The 18,613-nt window shown below is 58.7% G+C and overlaps 2 protein-coding genes across 2 annotated transcripts; both read right to left on the bottom strand.

Moving 5' to 3' along the window:
* Positions 1–410: 410 nt before the first annotated feature.
* RPS15A (ribosomal protein S15a) lies at positions 411–4,353 on the bottom strand. The gene is made up of 5 exons (XM_055137006.1): positions 4,248–4,353; positions 3,774–3,911; positions 3,118–3,197; positions 1,318–1,403; positions 411–546 (listed from the first exon to the last, which is right to left on the bottom strand). Exons 2-5 carry the CDS (start codon positions 3,904–3,906, stop codon positions 453–455), a joined length of 393 nt encoding a protein of 130 aa, XP_054992981.1. The 5' UTR covers positions 3,907–3,911; positions 4,248–4,353; the 3' UTR covers positions 411–452.
* Positions 4,354–8,111: 3,758 nt separating this feature from the next.
* On the bottom strand, positions 8,112–18,006 carry ARL6IP1 (ADP ribosylation factor like GTPase 6 interacting protein 1). Its single transcript, XM_004604312.2, has 6 exons — positions 17,849–18,006; positions 15,486–15,619; positions 14,698–14,817; positions 10,564–10,681; positions 9,825–9,909; positions 8,112–9,538 (listed from the first exon to the last, which is right to left on the bottom strand). Exons 1-6 carry the CDS (start codon positions 17,882–17,884, stop codon positions 9,420–9,422), a joined length of 612 nt encoding a protein of 203 aa, XP_004604369.1. The 5' UTR covers positions 17,885–18,006; the 3' UTR covers positions 8,112–9,419.
* Between the last annotated feature and the right edge of the window lie 607 nt (positions 18,007–18,613).

Below are 18,613 nucleotides of genomic sequence, written 5' to 3'. Positions count from 1 at the left end.
CACCCCCCACCCCAGGGCAGCAGGAGACCCGGGCACAGCTGGGGCGGCCAGGAACCACAAGGACAGAAGGCCCCTCACAAAGCCCCGGGCCAGGCCACACAGCACCTTCCAGGACCAGAGAGGCTGTGGCGTGCCGTGGGCCATCCGCTCCCTGCCAGCACAGGGGGGGCGTGGGCAGGGGGCGACGGGAAACGGGGCCACATCAGCGCCACTCAGCACAGCAGGCAGGAGGAAAGCAGGAAGGCACCACTTGGTGTGGGGCCGTCCAACTCCCGGGAAAGGCCGCTCTGGAGCCAGCCCCCACCCGCACACCAGCTGGACGAGACTCCAGCTGGGCCCCTGGTCCGTGCGGGGACAGGCGGAGGCGCCCAGCCCGCTCCTCAGCTCGGGGCTTGAAACAAGCGAGGCGCTCAGAGTCCAGTGAGGCTTTTTATTTGCTCAGTTTTACATCCCTAGAAAAAGAATCCCAGGATTTTCCCTCCTGTGTGTTTTCGTCTCGCTTCTTCATGGTCCATGATGCCAGCTGAGGTGGTCAGTACAATGAAACTACGGAGTTGAAACAAAACAAGAAAACAATGAATGCCAGTGCGTTTCCCCCAGATAGTTCAACTCAGAGTCAATGACCGGAGCAGGAACGCTTTAAAGGCCCTCAGAACCTTGGCAGAGGGCAGCTCGCTCCCGGGAGGCAGGGAGGCCCCTCGTCCTCCGCCTGTTCCCCAGGAGGGCTGGCCGCACACAACTGAGCCAGGCTTGATCCCCGGCACCCTATGGCCTTCCCGAGCACTGCACCGAGCACAGGAGTGATCCCTGAGCACTGCAAAGGTGGGCCAAAAAACCAAAAATGTTCTTACCAAAAATCAGTTCAAATAGAACCTTAGTTCCCCTACCCAAATGAACTGGGTGCTGAATGGTCCCTTTGAGTTTTCTGGGGAAGAAATTACGGCTGCAGCAAGTACTGGGATCTAGACTTTAGCGATGAAGACTGGGGGGCAGGGGGCTGTGCCGCGCCCCAGCGGTGCTCAGAGCTGGCGGGCTGGGTGCCGGGTGGAGCCCAGGGCCCCACACTCCTGTCTGCCCTCCCTCAGGCCCCGAGCATGACGGGGCCTCGGGCTGAGGAGCAGTTCCAGCCATACAGCAGACACTGATGGGCAGCTGCGCGCAGCAGAAAGGGGCCAAAGCGTCCAGGCGCGCCTCCCCTCAGGTGATGGCTAACGGGAACCCGGAGGGGGCAGCAGAGCCGAGAAGACCCACTGCCGCCCCCGAGACGCCAGCCCCGCTCGGCTGAGCTCTCCCCGCGCTCTCAGAGAACCGACTTACCCGAACTGACGGGACGGGAGCAGGTTGTTCTGCCACTTCTCTAGGTCTTTGAGCTGCACGTCAAACCTGGGGCTGATCACGCCGCACTGTAAGAGCAGAACAGACGCTCAGGGGACAGGAAGGACACAGAACAAGCCCCGCACGACCTCTGGCACCCCCGCGAGACACTAGGCCGAGGAGTCACGACTGTGCCCGCACAGCCAAGGAAAGGACGGGTCTGACCGCACCGAGCAAGACCGACTCCTTCACCCATAAGCGAAAGACGCAAAGGACAAAAATTCCCGGAGCCCCTCTCCAGACTAAGACGCAGACGCCCCCGCGCCACGGGCCAGGCAAGTGCCCACACCATTCCCGGCCGCGAGCTTCCACTCTCGGGTAAAGAGTGGCCGGGAGGCACAAGAACAATGTTTAGTTTACCCCCCTGCTGAGAGCAGAAGCAGGGGGTCATCTGCATGCTGACGACACAAGGACACCCACCAAGGGTAGTGCTCTGCACCCAGGAGCCAGCTGCAGCCCCGAGGACCACTGAGGCACAGCCCACATCTGTTCAGGAGCTCTGCCTGTGAACTCCAGCAGTAAGGAACCATGCGGCAGAGTCACTGCAGCGACAGTCGGCTGATGTGCAGGGCGCCCCCACCCTGGAGGAACTAATATTCTCCACGCCACAGGGGTCCCCGCGGCCTCTGCTCCCCATCAGGGCTCCTAGTCGGGGCAGAAATGTCACCCCAAAGCCTGGAGGCTCCCGTCCTTCCTGCCCTGCTCCGACCCCACAGGGACAGCACAGACCCCTGCACCCAGGAGGGAACTTTCTTAGGCAAGGAGGAAAAGGGCGTCCAGAGAACGCACAGGAAGCGTGTCCCAATCACACGGAGGTGAAGCCTGCATGTCGGCAGTTCCCACCCAGGCCCCAAGAACCAGCCACCCCTTCAGCTGGAGTCGTAGCCCCAATGCCACCTGGATGCTACACATCAAAGGGCTTTACCCCCATAAGCCCAAGCTTTTTGGGGGGCCACACTCAGCCTTCCTGGGGAACCATGTCCCAAGCTCCCCCGCCCTGCCCACAAAGCATGCACGCCTCCACCCCTACCCATCAACTCAATCCCCTGCAGTTCCCGAGTCTTGGGGCGATCACCAGCAGTGCCAGGATGGATGGCCACTCTGCAGTCTAAGCACCAGTCCCAGGGGTAAGTCACCACGGGGACACTGGGAAGGTCTCACCAGTGACCCAAGCCCCAAATCAGGGCTGAGGTTCCCGCACACCACCTGAGACTCACTAAATCCAAACCCCACTTCCGGGTCGGTGAACTAACGACCACAATCAAACACAAAACTACCCTGGAGAGTTCCTCGACTCTCAAGGATTCCGTAACCAGGACGCTCACTGGAGGGGGGAAGAGCTGCCGGGCCAGAAGGAACCTGGCGGATCAGACCGGCCTTCCCAGGCCTGGGCTGGCGGGATCCCAGAATCCTTATCACAAGAACAGGGGGAGCAGCCCGGGGACACCAGACCTGCAAACACGCAGTGAAGCCTCTCAGCGGGCCACAGAGACCCACCAGGTCATGCTGGGCAGCCAGAAGCCCTGAGACGCACCCACACCAGCAAAGGTGGAAAGTCGCAGCTCCAAGGGTAGGAGAAACCCAGAGTTCCGCACGGGCAGCACCACCAGCCACCGGGGTGGGCCAGGGTCTCCCCAGACCTGCACCTGGAACTCCACCCTGCACACACGAGACCAGCCCAGTCACAGCACCCCACGGTGTGTGCCCTCGTGCTCTCAGGCGTCAGAAACCAGCGGCTCGTACCTTGTTCAACCTGCCTGTGAGGTTCACGACGATCTTCCCGGCGCGGTGATCGTCGATGATTTCAAACTCGCCGATGTAACCTGGAGAAGAGCCGTGACGGGTGAGTGGGTAATTCAAACATTCCTGCTGGCCAGCCCGCCGCTGCCAGCCATCACCCTCACCCCTGCCTGTGCCTCAGTGCAGCCACCCACGGCTGCCAGGGCAATGCCAGCCAGGCCGCCCAGCTTGCATCGCGACAGACCAGTCGGTGCCCAAAACCCCTGTGACTTGGGGTTGGAGTGATAGCACAGCGGAATGGGCGTTTGACTTGCACGCAGCCGACCCGGGTTCGATTCCCAGCATCCCATAGGGTCCCCTGAGCACCGCCAGGAGCAATTCCTGAGTGCAGAGCCAGGAGTAACCCTGAGCATCGCCGGGTGCGACCCAAAAAGAAAAAAAAAATCAAAAAAACACACACTCCCCACCCCAGCGCGCCAAGATGCATAAGGAAGCCCACCCGCCCCCCTGCACCTCTTCCTCGCCGCCTGCACGCTCGAGCTAAGCTGCCCGGTGCCCCAGACCCGCAGCTCTCGGGGGCCCGTTCCGCGGGGCTCGGCTGCGGCGACCACCCCCCCTCCACCCCGCCACGCGGCCCCGCACGCCCTCCCCCTGCTCACCGTGCTTCATCATGACGGTGAGGAACCTGACGATGACCTTGGAGCACGGCCGGATGAGCACCTGGCGCTTGCCGCGCTTCTCGGCGTTGTTGATGCTCTTGAGCGCGTCGGCCAGGACGTTCATGCGCACCATGGTGGCTGCGGGCAGGCGGGCAGGCGGGGGGCTCGGGACGCGCACGACCACCCAGCCCCGCGCCCCCGCGCCCGGCAGCCCCCCGGGCTGTCACTCCACCCCGCCTCCCCCAGCGGCCGGGGCTGCTCCCCCTCCTCCTCCTCCCGCCCCGGCGCGCGGCGTGGGGCGGCCCCGGCCCCGCGCGACCCTCCGGCCGACACGCCGGCCCAGGCCCCCGAAAGGCCGCGGCGGCCGGCCCGCGCGGGTCGCGAAGGCGCCGCCCGGGGCCGAGGGGGGCGCCCGCACGCAGGATGGCGCGGATGGCCGGCCGATGGGGCGCGGCGCTCCGCCGACGTACTCACCGGCACGGGCTGATGGCGGAAAGAGGCCGGGCCCGGGGAGCGCGCAGGGAAACGGGAAGCCGGCGGCTCTCGCGAGACTCTATGAGGCCGCCCTACGGGAGGAGGAGGCGGAAGGGGCGGGCGCGGGGGGCGGAGCCTGCTTAGGCATGGGCAGCCGAGAGCCGATGACATCGACCTCTCCGGTGCGGCTTCGCTTCCCTCCTGGCGCTGATTTGCAAAATAAAAAAAAAAAAAAAAAAAAAAAAAACTGGGACCCGAAAAACTTGCTCAGCAGGCTCAGGACGTGCTTTGCTTGCGGGGCGCCCATGCTCCTGCTCTCCCCGCCTCCACCCCGCACCACGGACTGTTTGGGCAGCTCCCCCAAAGAGAAAAAACTAAATTCTATTACAAAACTGGGAAGGTTTCCAGGGATCAAAATTGGGACAGCGGCATGTAAGGCAAGCGCCTTAATCCCCGGTATGTTTTTCTCTCCAGCCCTCAGCTGTCTGCTAGCTTTATTGCAATAATGCCCATATTTAAGGAGAAAAAGAATAATGTACTTATGGTCCCTGGAAGGACCCCAGCAGGTGGAGTGCATTAGAAGACGTATAGATATGTCTTCTAATATATAGGTTATATGTATATGTGTGTATATATATTTTTTCTCCCTAGATAAAATTTTTTTGGGGGGGTTTGGGTCACACCCAGCGATGCACAGGGGTTACTCCTGGCTCATGCACTCAGGAATTACTCCTGGCGGTGCTCAGGGGACCATATGGGGTGCTGGGATTCGAACCTGGGTCTGCCACATGCAAGGCAAACGCCCTACCCGCTGTGCTATCACTCCAGCCCCCCCAGATAAATTTTTATTTTGAGTTCCTGGTCCCCTGTAAACAGAGCCAAGTGTAGCCCCTGATAACCACAGGTTGTGGACAAAATAATAATAATAATAATAATAATAATAATAATAATGACTGGACAGATAATGCAGCAGGAAGGTGCTTGCCTACATTGTAGTCAGCCTGGGTTCAATTCCTGGCACTACAGTGTGGCCTGAGTCCTGCTGAGGAGGGATCCCGGAGCACAGAATCACTGTCATCCCATTGCTCATCATCGATTTGCTGGAGCGGGCACCAGTAACGTCTCCATTGTGAGACTTGTTGTTACTGTTTTTGGCATATCGAATACACCAAGGGTAGCTTGCCAGGCTCTGGCGTGCGGGCGAGATACTCTCGGTAGCTTGCCGGCTTCTCCAAAAGGGACGGAGGAATCGAACCCAGGTCGGCCGCGTGCAAGGCAAACGCCCTACCCGCTGTGCTATGCTCCAGCCCAGGATAAGGAGTAATAAGCCCAAAGCATCTCTGGGTGTGGCAAAATAAAAAAAAAAGACCAACAACAACAAAGGTCAGATAAGGAATCTGGCACCTTAACTGATATCCCAGGTGTTTTGATAATTCAAGAACGAGGAGCTGTTGCTGCTGCATGAATGGCTTCCTGGCAGAGGTGCCCGGAAGAGACTTCCAGCTGTTTCCCCTGATACCCACCACCTGCTTCCACCCTCCCTGCCCTCCTCAGTGCTCCTTCCCACAAACAGCCGGAATGATCTTGCCAGATCCTACTCCCGTGGCCCCTGTAAAAGCCACTCCCCACACACACTTGTGTCGGCCCAGCAGGGGTCCCCCACATCAACCCTGGACAAGGTCTCAGCCGTTGCATTTGTGTCTGCGAGTATCTGTTTCCTTGATTTTCTGTCTCTCTCCCTCCTCTCCCTCCTCCTCTCTCCCCTCCCCCCCACTGAATTAATGAATGGGCAAACCAGTTTCTCCATCTGTAAAATGGGAATGAAATGACCTCCCACTTGGAAGTTGCTGACATCAAAGGAACCATTTCAGAGGCCCAGTGCTGTTGGCAGTAGCCAGGCTCGCCTCCGGCTCACCCGTCCAGTTCTCAAACCCTCCGTGAACCTTAAGAAAAACACTCTGGTGGCCGGAGCGATAGCACAGCGGGTAGGGCGTTTGCCTTGCACGCGGCCGACCCGGGTTTGATCCCCGGCATCCCATAGGGTCCCTAAAGCACTGCCAGGTGTAATTAATTCCTACGTGCAAAGCCAGGAGTAACCCCTCAGCATCACTGGGTGTGACCCAAAAAGAAAAAAAAAGAAAAACCCACTCTGGCTGAGACATCTTTGAGGTTATGTCACACAAGGATCATTTGCTTTCTGGGTGGAAATTCCCTTGAACTGGGTCTCTGTACACTTGTTTACTCAAAGTATGCATTTCAAAAATACATTTTTTTTTCATACGCAATTCAGGGGCTGGAGCGATAGCACAGAGGGTAGGGCATTTGCCTTGCACGCAGCCGACCCGGGTTCAATTCTTCCGCCCCTCTCAGAGAGCCTGGCAAGCTACTGAGAGTATCTCGCCCGCACGGCAGAGCCTGGCAAGCTCCCTGTGGCGTATTCGATATGCCAATAGCAGTAAGAATGAGTCTCACAATGGAGACGTTACTGGTGCCCGCTCGAGCAAATAGATGAGCAACGGGATGACAGTGACAGTGACAGTGATGCAATTCAGCTGGCAGGTCTTTGCTACAGCGGGAAGTTCCCCAAACTAAACTTCCTCTTCTTCCATCGATTGAAAAATAAAGCCACCATTTTATACCCTTTATCACCTGATCCACTTCATTCATCCACCAAAAGCTTGCGTGTCTATCTATGTACTGTAGTTAGCGGCTGAGGGAATAAAAATACCAGTTCCCTCGGGCCAGGGAAATAGTACAGCAGGTAAGTGTGCTTGCCTGGAGCTCAGCCGACCCAACTTTGATTCTGGGCACCCCATCTGGTACCCCAAGGCCAGGAATAACCCCTGAGCGTAGAGCCAGGAATGAAGTCCTGGGCACAGCCAGGTGTGGCCCAACAGAAACAACCAGGCCGGAGAGGTAATGCAGTAGGTAGGGCACCTGCCTGGCACGCTGCGGATCCAGCTTTGAACCCAAGCACCACCAGGAGTGATGTGTCCCCCCAAACCTAAGTGTGGAAAGGGGACTTCTGCAGCCAGGGCAGGCCCGGGGGAAGCCCCCAGCGGAGGGGGGCAGGGGGCAGCTCTTCATAAGCCTCCAGTGCCCGGGTCTGTGGAGATGGACTGACCTTGCTCTGTCAAATCCAGGGGCCCCAAGGAACCCTCCTCCTGTTCTTTAGAGAAGGGAAAGGTGAGACGGGGGAGGTAGAGAAAGGAGATATAGTTTTGGGTTTGTGGGTTTTTTTTTTTTTTTTGGCTTTTGGGTCACACCCAACAGTGCTCAGGGCTTACTCCTGGCTCTGTGCTCAGGAATCATTCCTGGAGGTGCCCAGGGGACCATATGGAGTGTTGGGGATTGAACCCAGTCACCCCGGGCAAGCTCCGGTCTATGGGCTATTGCTGTGCTCCAATACTGAGTCTTTCCCCAAGAAATACCAAGTACAGAAATACCCAATGACAAAAACACCCAATTTGAGAGACTCCCGTAAAACCGAACATGCAAACAAAGGCCTCCACCACGCCAAGCCCTGGGGTACAGAGGCCCACCACTGGGGACCGTCCCCTCCGCCTGCTCTGTCCTGGCTTGGGTCTTCTCAGGCCACGGGAACTAGAAGCCTTCACCTACTCCTTGGCGGTTTTTCTCCCCCTGTGCCGGGCCCAGATGGTTTCTGCTCACATCAGCTCGGGGGAGGGCGGGGATCGAACCCGGGTCGGCTGCGTGCAAGGCAAACGCCCTCCCTGCTGTGCCCTTGCTCCGGCCCCAAGTCTCTGCTCCTGGAGCCATGCGCCCAGGACAGCTCCACACAAGGCCCGAAACCCAGCCAGGCAGAGCCTGCGTCTTCTGCGCCACAAAGGAGGAGACACGAGAGGGATTCCAGCTCTTTTAATGTTTCCCCTTTGACATGAAACCAAGTAGAAGTAACAGCGATCAAACCGCAAAAGGAGTTAATTGGTCAAACATACACACGCGCACACGCACACATACACACACAAAGAATCCAGTAGGAAGACAGGCTTATTTACAATGGCGAGAGACACGTGTACCCTGAAGGTAGTTGGTAGTTTACACAGGACACATAAAAAAGGAAAAAAAAACAACACAACCACCGAGAAACCTGGACGACGCGGGGGCCTGTCCACAGCAGGACGGAGGGGCAGAGACGGCGCTCGCTGAGGGAGCAGCTACAAGGCCCGGCCTGGCGGCTTCAGTGCGACGCGTTCACAGAACTCTATTACAGCTACTTAATCCGGGCTGAAGAATTGTTCCCAAATCCTCACATTGTCAGCTCGGAGGCTCATTCCTACAGTTTCACCTGCTCTACAGGTCTGGCTACTGGATGGGGATGGGGCGGGGGGGGGGGGGTGGGGGGCTGGGGGGCTCTAGGACAGCTCTGCAGGGAGTCCCGGGCCTGTGGGCAGCCCAGGCCCCACCCACACAGCCACCCCCTCTTCCTGGTGGGAAGGGCCCAAAGCGGCCCAGCATGGCCGGGCACTCGGGGAGGAAGCGCTACCAGGAGACTCTAGCCGCAGCAGGAAGGCTGTCCGCCACTGATGTGCATCGGGACCGAGCAGACAGAGACTTTTGTTCTATAACGGCTGGTGTTCGAGTTAAGGGCCTGGACGTGAGTCAAGAGACTCAGGACGCCGCCCTTCTGGAAGTTTCCTATCCATAAGCCTGCACGGATTGACGTGAGGTCCGACGGGGGAAGGCAGGGGAGAGATGGGACCCGGGGGCCTGAGAGGGGCTGCCCCTTAGCCACGGGAGCAGGAATGCCTCACTGGGTCTCCGGCATCGGAAGCGGTCAGCCCGGCTTCCCACACAGGCCGGGGGGACAGGCAGCAGCACCCGCGACCCCCCACCACGTCTCTAACGAAAGCCAAGACCAGCTGGGACGTTGACCCAACCTTGGAGGGGATGACTTCAAAGGAGGGACCCAGCTGACGGCTGGGCAGGAAAACGCAAACACAGGTCCTACAGCAGGGGAGTGGTCCGAGAAAGGCCCCGCGGGGAGGGGGCGGCCCCCGCCGAGGCTGCAGGGCTGCCTTTCTACCAACTAGGGGAGGGGGGAGGGGGCGCGGGGAGCTGCTTCGGGAAGATTCCGGCATCCAGGCGGCAGAGCAGAGGCTTCCCGAGGACAGTGCGCATGCCATGGGGGCTGGGGCCCTGCAGAGCCCCTTACTCGGTTTTCTTCTCTTTCTGCTTGAGGAGCTTGTTGATCTCCCGTTTGGCCATCCCGATGTACTTCGAGATGATCCCGTGTTGGTTCAGCCCGGGAAGCAGCAGCAAGAAGGTCACTTCAGACAGACAGACAGACAGACACCATTAAGGAGGCACAGTCAGTGCCCTAAAGGGGCGGGAGGGGGCAGGGGGGGGGAGGAGGAGGGGGAGAGCATGGGCAGAAGGAGCTTCCGGCGCTCTTTAGCCCGACCCTTGGGATCTCAGCCGGGCAGGGGCGGCCGAGGTGGGCGTCCTACTGGGCTCCCCTTCCTGCCAGGCAGGGCCGGGTACCCCGTTTCGGCCTTGGACCCCCGCCCTCGGCGACAACTCCCACAGCTCCGCCTCGGGGCCTCGGGGACTTACCGATCAGGTAGGTGAGCAGAAGGTTGTGCACCTGCTGTCCCACCCACGCCACGGCCGCCAGGGAGACGATCATGGTCACGAAGTACTGACAGGGCAAAACAGGGACACTCAGCTCCCGGCGCGACTCGGAAACCTGACAGCCCAGTAAGCGACGGCCACTGTCCTCTGCACAGCACAGGCCCCGCCACCAGACCTGCGCTCCGGGCATCAGGGACGTTCTGGGCTGACCATGAGTGTGAGAACCGGCGTGTAATGTAAACGGTGCTGCTTTCAGTAAGAACACCGCAAGCGAAGGTGAAGGGAGACCAAGACTCTGGCTTTTACGTCCATGGCCGGTAAAAACGAGCCAGAAAAATTCTGTTCTGCCAGAATAAAATATTGCGTGCAGAATGCAGTCGCTTTAATTCTCATCGATCCGGCCGAATACCGACATCGTGAACGGACTCCGGCAGTTGCCAGGGCCGATGAGAAATGCTCACATGTGAAGGCGACTAGCGCCGGAGCACAATGAGTCCGACCTTTCGTGTGCCTGAAACAAACCCAAACTGAAAGTACCTTATTTTTTTGCCTTTTTGGGTCACACCTGATGATGCTCAGGGGTCACTCCTGGCTCTGCACTCAGGAATCACCCCTGGCGGTGCTCGGGGGACCCTATGGGATGCTGGGAATCGCACCCGGGTTGGCCGTGTGCAAGGCCAACGCCCTCCCCGCTGCGCCACTGCTCCGGCCCCGGAAGTACCATTTTCGGCTTTTCCTCCTTGAGCGTGAAGAGGCGCCTCCACCAGCCCACGGCCCTGCGGCGCGTCTTCACCAGGCTGCTGCAGATCTCATGGAACCGCTGCTGCTGCTCGGTGGTCCTGGAAAAGAGGGCGATTCCCCGGGCTCCAGACACACCCCGCCGCGGAGAAACACGCCGGCGTTCTAAACCGGCAACACCCTCTGCTGAAGAAAACCGGAGTGGAAAACCATGGGCCGCCGTTACCTCGGACGGTGACGGACCAGGCGGGGCCGGACGCACGGCAGGGCGGTGACCCGGGCTCCCTCCCCCGGCATCCTGTGTTCCCAGGAGCCATCCCTGAGCGCAGAGCCAGGAGGAAGCCCGGGCATCACCGGGTGTGGCCCCGAAATGGAAATAAACCGAAAGCAACAGGTGCTCGTGAAACCCCGCTTACACACAGCACAGCGGTCCTGAGCCGCGAGGGTGGGGTCTACACGCGCGTTTCCCTCACACCAAGCGAACAGCCAGGTTCTCAAGTCACTTTTTTTTTCTTTTTGGATCACACCTGGCGATGCACAGGGGTTCCTCCTGGCTCTGCACTCAGGAATCACCCCTGGCAGTGCTCAGGGGACCATATGGGATGCTGGGAATGAACCTGGGTCAGCCACGTGCAAGCAAACGCCCTCCTGCTGTGCTATTGCTCCAGCCCCTCAAATCACTTTTAATTCAGTACAGTGACAAGACTCGGGACCACCAGGTAAAAACGCCCCAGAGGCAGTCCCGGGGCTGAGGCACTTACTCTGCAGGGCGGTCTATCTCCCTAGCACCACTGGGAGCGACCCCCTAAGCACTGCTGGGCGTGGCCCATAACAACCCCCTCTAGGGGAGCATACAACTCAGTATAAATCAACTCCTTTATGGGGCTGGAGCGATAGCACAGCAGTAGGACGTTTGCCTTGCATGCCGCCGACCCGGGTTCAAATCCCAGCATCCCATAGGGTCCCCTGAGCACCGCCAGAAGTAATTCCTGAGTGCAGAGCCAGGAGTGACCCCTGTGCATCGCCGGGGGTGACCCAAAAAGCAAAAAAAAAAAAAAAAATCAACTTCTTTACTCCCACCGTCAGGTCCTCGTATACCCTGGGACAGAGTCCGTCAGAGTCCCACTGTCCTGACTGAGAAAGATGTGCCGTTTCCACCGCTTCTGCCTGGCCATGCTCAGTGAGCCTCTAGCATTAGAGCACGACGCCCGCTGACAGGGCCCCTGACAGATGAGGCCAAGGCAGCCAGAGTTCCAAGCCAAACTTTTTTTTTTTTAATTTTTTTTTTTATTCAGTTTTTGGGTCACACCCGGCGATGCTCAGGGGTTACTCCTGGCTCTGCACTCAGGAATCACTCCTGGCAGTGCTCGGGGGACTATAAGGGGCTGGAAATCGAACCCAGGTTGGCGTGCAAGGCAAACGCCCTCCCCACTGTGCTATGGCTCCAGCCCCCCAAGCCAAACTCTTTATAGATGGAAAATATATTCAGAAGGATGTTTGCTCCAAGAACAAAACCCTGAGCACTATCGTTTGGAGGTTCTCGTTTTGAGAATCTGCCTGTGTCGCGGCCTGCGGGCGGGGCCAGCTGCTCGGGGCGGCTCTGATGAAGCGGAACGTGCTACCATTTCTCCTCTCGCCGCCAGCTAGGAGGAGGAGGGTTTCTGCGGAGCCAGCCGCAGCCTGCCACCGAGAAACAACGAGGCCTTTCTCTCCGCGGCCAAGGGCAAGGCCAGACCGCAGCCCTACAGCAGTCACCTTCCTTCCTCCCGAGATGCAAACAATGAAGCTGCTCTTGATAAAAAGCCACATTCTGACTGCTACAGAACTAAGACACTGCGAGTTAGGACTCTGCAGATTAGAAAATCATCTCGTGGGGGCTGGAGCGATAGTACAGCGGGGAGGGCGTTTGCCCTGCACATGGCCAACCCGGGTTCGATTCCCAGCTTCCCAAAAGTTCCCCAAGCACTGCCAGGAGTAACCCTGTGCATCGCCAGGTGTGACCCCAAAAGAAAAAAAAAAAAAAGACAAGGCCAGAGGTTGGTTCCCTTTACGGGGGGCTGCTTGGTTTGTGGGGGTCACACCCGAGCAGGCCGTGTGCTCTGGGAGCCTCGGAGCTCAGGCCTCCTGATCGTGGGAAACAAAGGCCCGGCCCTGGGCCCGCCACCGTCTCTCCCTGCCTGAAGTGTGGCCCGGGAAGGCCCCGCAGCAAGCCAGAGGGTTCCTCCGACACGATCCAGACGCTCCCGGGTTTATCGGACTTTCCCACTGCCCTTCTCAGAGGGAAAAAGGAAGCGGTCACGGCTCCCACAGCCCTAACCCTTGGCCCAGCTCCCGGGGAGGGAAGCGTCTGCTGTCCTGGGGAAACCGCTAATCCACCTGCCACGGGGAAACATCTTGAATGACCCCACACTCGGAGGACACTTTCTCAGGATGTGTAAGTTTGCTTCCAGAGAGCCATAAAGGTGAGGCTGGAGCCATAGCACAGTGGGGAGGGCGTTTGCCTCACATACGGCCAACACAGGTTCAATCCCTAGCATCCCATATGGTCCCCTGAGCACCGCCAGGAGTAAGTCCTGAGTGCAGAGCCAGGAGGAACCCCTGTGCATCGCCGGGTGTGACCAAAAAGCAAAAAAAAAAAAAAAGAAAGAAAGAAAAAGAGCCAAAAAGGATGCATTAAAATTTTTTGTTTGGGGGCCACACCCAGGGGCGCTCAGGTCCGTGCTCAGGGATCACTCCAGGAAGGGAATCAGGACCATATGCAGGTTCCTGGGGATGGAACCAGGATCGGCAACATGCAAGACAAGTACCTTAACTTAACCTCTGTTCTATCTCTTTGGCCCTGAAATTCTGAAGTTTACGTTATTAGCTTCTAAGTTGCTATTGCTGGGGGGGGGAGGGCAAAAAAAAAAAAAAAAGAACCAAACACACACACGCACCCTAAACAGAGCAGAGGCCTCTTCTTTATTCTGGCCTCTAATTTTATTCACTGTGGGTGGATCAAAAGTGGGAAACGCGGGCCACGGAGAGGCTGGAAGGGCTGGGCTGAGGCCCGGCACACACGGGCTCTGGGCTTGGCCCCGGCACCGAGTGCTTTCCCCCCGCTGCACAGGGAGCAGCCTGAAAAGACCTTTTATGAAAAAGATTTTTTTAAAAGGGGGGGCAGGGCGGCACCTGAGAAATGTCATGATCCAGAGGGAAATTAACCTAAGTCAGGGGCCAGAGAGATAGTACAGCGGGTAAGGCGCCTGCCCTGCACGGGGCCACGCCAGGTTCACTCCCCGGCATACCACAGGGGCCACGGATTACTGCCAGGAGGGATTCCTGAGTGCAGTAACTGGGTGTGGCACAAAAAAAAAAATTAAAAAAATTTTTTTTTGCTTTTTGGGTCACACCTGGCAATGCACAGGTGTTACTCCTGGCGGTGCTCAGGGGACCATACGGGATGCTGGGAATCAAACCTGGGTCGGCTGCGTGCAAGGCAAACGCCCTCCCCGCTGTGCTCCAGCCCCTAAACAAAATTTTTAAATACTTGAATACTTAGGAGCCTGTAAGTAATCAACTCAAGATTGCTATAAATGAAATCAACAACAAATTTCTATTTTCAAGGACTTGCTATGCATTTTAGCTAACGACACTGCGAGTCTTAAATACATGTATAAACAGACAAGATTTTACAGCACACACCAGTGCCTGCCGTATGAAGGATGCCGATCCACAGTTGCTAAATCAACAAAAATTTCCAATCTGCAAAGGCATTCGACAATGCGGCTGGTGAAGGCCACGCCCCGCCTGCGAGTCCCGGGGTTCGAGCCCCAGAACTGCACTGCAACAGACCAAGCCAAGCACAAACTTGTGAAACTGCATTCCTTCCAGGACCCGGGAAACGTAAAATGCAAACCTGCCCCTCTGTCCCGCAGTCCCGAGAGCCACCTGAAAGGGCTGGAGGAACAGCTCAGGGGGGCAGGATGCAGGCGGGACGGGGCACCTGGCACGGCCTGGCCCCCGGCCGCCATGGGGTCTGGCCCCAGCCCCAAGAGAGCACTGTCTCGATAACCACTCGGAGCCCACCCGCCACCAGGACATCAGGCCGCCCCGCCACCCGCCACCCGCCACCTACCACTTGTTGGAGCCAAAAATCCTCGGTGCGAGAATGGGGACAAGGTAGTCGGCCAAGCACAGAAACATGACGAAACAGGAAACTCCAGACAGGACGGATGGGTCGAGATAGTAGACAGTCCTGTGGGGCGGGACACAGGAAGGCAGGTCAGCGCGCACACTCTCTCTCTGCTGGGGCTCACCCGGGCCCGGTGGGGCCGCCCGCCCTCCCACAGAAGCCTCAATCCCGGGGAGCTCAAGACTCCCTTCGGGGACTGAGCCCAGGGCCCCACGTGTGCACCTCACCAAGTACTTTTTTTTTTCCGCTTTTCGGGTCACACCCGGCAATGCACAGGGGTCACCTCCTGGCTCTGCACTCAGGAATTACCCCTGGTGGTGCTCAGGGGACCCTATGGGATGCTGGGATTCGAACCCGGGTCGGCCGCGTGCAAGGCAAACACCCTCCCCGCTGTGCTATCGCTCCAGCCCCTCACCAAGTACTTTTTTTTCTTTTGCTTTTGAGTCACACCTGGCGATGCTCAGGAATTACCCCTGGCGGTGCTCGGGGGACTCTATGGGATGCCGGAGGGGATTGAACGTGGGTCGGCCGTGTGCAAGGCAAACGCCCTCCCCGCTGTGCAAACGCACTCCAGCCCTCGCCACTCCCACCCCGCAGCCGCCCCTGCCCTGGTACTGTGCCAGAGGAAAGGGTGGCAACGTTCCAGCCGCTTTTCAGTCGGCCACGTCACGTGACCGGCTGCTCAGGGCACAGGGACTCGCAGACCCCGCGTGTGACAGAGGCTCACTCACAGGAACAGCAGGGACACCCCGGCCGTGACGGCGGGCGGGAACCAGGCTCGCTCCCAGCGCAGGACCTTGTCGGCCAGCAGCAGGACCTCGCCCCAGCCCTGCAGCTGCTCCTCCAGGCTGGCGGTCTCTGCGGCCTGCGGGGACAAACAGGGAGCTGTCACCGAGCCGTGCACGACTGCGCTTAACCCCGTCACCGCCCGACAAGCTGGGGGCTGAAATCCTTGTGCGGGAGAAACTGATGCAGTTAAACACTATCGTCTAATCCAGAACATTCCATTCCACACCGCGAAGCAGCGGGCGAGTCCTTATCTATTTCTTCTTCGGCTTGGAGGCCACAGCTACTACTCCCAGCACAGTGCTCCAGGAACCATGTGGTGGTGGGGACTAAAGCCAGGGCTCCCGCGTGCAAAGCACGTGCTCCAGCCCAGAGAGGCGCCTCCCAGGCATCGGTGACCCCATCAGACAGAACCTCTTCTCTCTCCAAAGCCGGGGCAGTAAGGGCCCAGAGAGAGAGGACAGTGGTGAAGGCTCTCGCCTCCTGTGACTGGCCCTGGGCGGCTCCGTGGGACGCATCCAGTGCCCTGAGCGGAGCCCGGAGTAGCCCCTGAGCTCCACGGCCTGAGCCCCAGAGCGCACACTAGCGCCTACCTGGCAGTGGCAGAAAGTGAGCCCAGCTGGGTGAACTCACTCCCCAGGCCGTGCTCTACTCAGCGGCAGGGCCGGGGTCGACTACATTATGTCATTTCAGTTTTTTTCATTTCAGATCGGTGGAACTGATTTGCTCTGACGTCATCTCACTGCTCTAACTCCCTCTCCCCACAGCTTTCCATTTCCGAAATGGCTCTGCGTAATGGAGTCGTTAGGATGTCCGCAGCATTTTCGATGTAAGGAAAACTCCATTCACCGAATTACTTGAGATATTTTTAAGTCCGATCTATCAATAGATGTCCTCAACACACAGCTTCTGAGCACTTACCGGGGCATGCGGTCAAGGCGTCAAATGTCTCTCTAAATTTGACCATCAACTGAAATAACAGATGCGAAAGTGCCCCAAACATCCATAAGCCCATTTTGGTAGTAGAAAAAAAAATAAATAAATGGAAACATGAAACCCAAGTGTCCCTACAAATAAATATTCCAGGATGGAATAGGCAAAGGTCAGGGGTCAGCGCACTTTCATTTGAACCAAAATGCTCTCAGCAAGAGTCACCACGTTGCCCGCCTCAGAACTCATGACCTTATATCCCCTGCTTGACACGCGGGAATGGACCACGCTGCAGAAACTCAGCGAAGGGCTGTGTGTGCTTGGACCTCTATTAACCACCCAAGGGAGGCTGTCCAAGGAAGGGGATATTCCTAGAAGAGGACTCCAAGATACTCGGCAAACAAGTCCCCAGACAGATGTGGGCCCAGGAATGTGCAATTACAAGTGCAAAATCCAAAAGAGCACTTACAGCCTAGGCAGTGAGTTGTCACCTCAACAGGGAGAGAGTGTGTGTGGGTATGTGAGATTTCATGTGTGTTTGTGTGGTCTGTATCTGTGTGTTTCCAACAGTGGAACGTATCTATAAGAGGGGTGTGTGTGCACCTGTGTTTGCGACAGAGGGTGTGTGTGTGTGTGTGTGTGTGTGTGTGCATGTGATGTGGTTTTCAAGAGGGTGTGTCTCTGTAGGTGTGCGTCTCTGTGACTGCTAACAGGCGTGTGTCTGTGTACATGTGTGTGTTCGTGTCTCTTCAGTAGAGGGGTGTGTGTCTGTGGACGTGCATGTGAGTGTGTGTGTATGGCTATAAAGGGGATGTGCGTCTGTGTCTAGGGCTATGTGAAGGGTGTGTGCCTGCAAAGGTGTGTCTGTGCGTGTTTTTCAACAGAGGGCTACTATGTATCTGCGTGCAGGGGTGCAAGCCGCGTATGGGGGGGGCGGGCGGAGGAGGGAATGCAACGTGCAGGTCGGTCCAGTGGGGGCGGCACCTGCACAGGCCCCGAGAATCAGCCCTGGTGGCGACTGCCTGCCCTGGCCTGGGTGGGGCCGCGAGGCCACTACCTTTACTCGGGTGCCCAGCGCTGTCCGCGCGCCCACCCCGCTCCCCCGAGACGCCCCGTCTGCAAACGCCCGAGCCCCAGCCCGGGGTCTGCGCCCGCCGCGCGCCCCCGGCCCGAGCGTGGCGGGGCGGGGCGGGCGGGGGGACACGCGGGTGCCCGCGGCTCCCCCTCGCGGGGACGAAGCCCGCGCCCGGCCCGTGGCCAGCGCGGCCGCGGGGGAGGTGGACGGTCAGTGGCCAGTGGCCGCCCCGAGCAGCGGCCCCGGCAAGGCCGCGGCGCCCACCCCCGCGGAGCCGGGCCCGCGCGCCGCCTGGGCACTCACCAGCAGGTTGGTGCTGCGATTGTCGCCCTCCGCCATGGTCCCCCGCCGAGCCGCCGCGCACACGCAGCACAGACGTTGGCCCCGCGCTGCGACCCCAGCGCCGGGGGCCGCCCCGCACGCCGCTTATATAGCCCCGCCGCCCCTTCCCGTCAGCCCCCGCGGGGCTCGCTCCTCATTGGCTCGCTCGAGCACCCTTGCGAGGGGCGCGGAGCCAATCGCTGCCCGGCGCATGGCTTGAAATTGAGGTCAAAGGCCAGCCCGGCCGCCCCGGGGCCGCGGGGGCGGGGCCGCGGGGCGGCCAATCAGCGCGCGGGAGAGGGCCGCTACCCCGCCCAGACCTGACTGAGCGGTTAAACGGCCCCGGACCCCGGCGTGGTGGAGCCGCCCCGGGTCCTGCCTGCTGAACCTATTAGAAGGGGGTCTGCGTGATGTCACGGAGGATCCTGCTAACTGCGGTGTCATTAACGGGGCTGGCTAAGACTGTGTTTCCCCCCCATCATGAATAGCTTTGTAACTGCATCTCAGGGTGACTCAATAAATAAAAATTAATAATATATATTTTAAAGATCCTGTTTCCTAGTCCTTGCTGTACCCCCTAGAGGACCCCTTTAACTCCTGCTCTGGCTGTCCTAAACCAGAACACTGTATCCTTTGGTTCAGCTTTGTAACTTAAGAGACTCGTGACCACCTTGTGAGACTGAGAACAAGCGGTTATTTCTGCAGACTTCCTGCTGATTTCTCCCCTTTCACACTCATCAGGAATAA

The sequence above is a fragment of the Sorex araneus genome, chromosome 4 (assembly GCF_027595985.1).
Source record: "Sorex araneus isolate mSorAra2 chromosome 4, mSorAra2.pri, whole genome shotgun sequence".
NCBI classification, from domain to species: Eukaryota; Metazoa; Chordata; class Mammalia; order Eulipotyphla; family Soricidae; genus Sorex; species Sorex araneus.
This window is presented reverse-complemented; position numbering and strand designations above follow the sequence as displayed.

Excerpts from the sequence above, each read along its gene's own strand:
- RPS15A (XM_055137006.1), bottom strand. The coding sequence starts at position 3,906 with ATGGTGCGCATGAACGTCCTGGCCGACGCGCTCAAGAGCATCAACAAC. Across the intron at positions 3,198-3,773 it reads CACCGTCATGATGAAGCACG|GTTACATCGGCGAGTTTGAA; the intron begins GTGAGCAGGGGG and ends GCTCTTCTCCAG. Across the intron at positions 1,404-3,117 it reads TCACAGGCAGGTTGAACAAG|TGCGGCGTGATCAGCCCCAG; the intron begins GTACGAGCCGCT and ends CTGCTCTTACAG.
- ARL6IP1 (XM_004604312.2), bottom strand. The coding sequence starts at position 17,884 with ATGGCGGAGGGCGACAATCGCAGCACCAACCTGCTG. Across the intron at positions 15,620-17,848 it reads ATCGCAGCACCAACCTGCTG|GCCGCAGAGACCGCCAGCCT; the intron begins GTGAGTGCCCAG and ends TTGTCCCCGCAG. Across the intron at positions 14,818-15,485 it reads GGGGTGTCCCTGCTGTTCCT|GACTGTCTACTATCTCGACC; the intron begins GTGAGTGAGCCT and ends CCCGCCCCACAG.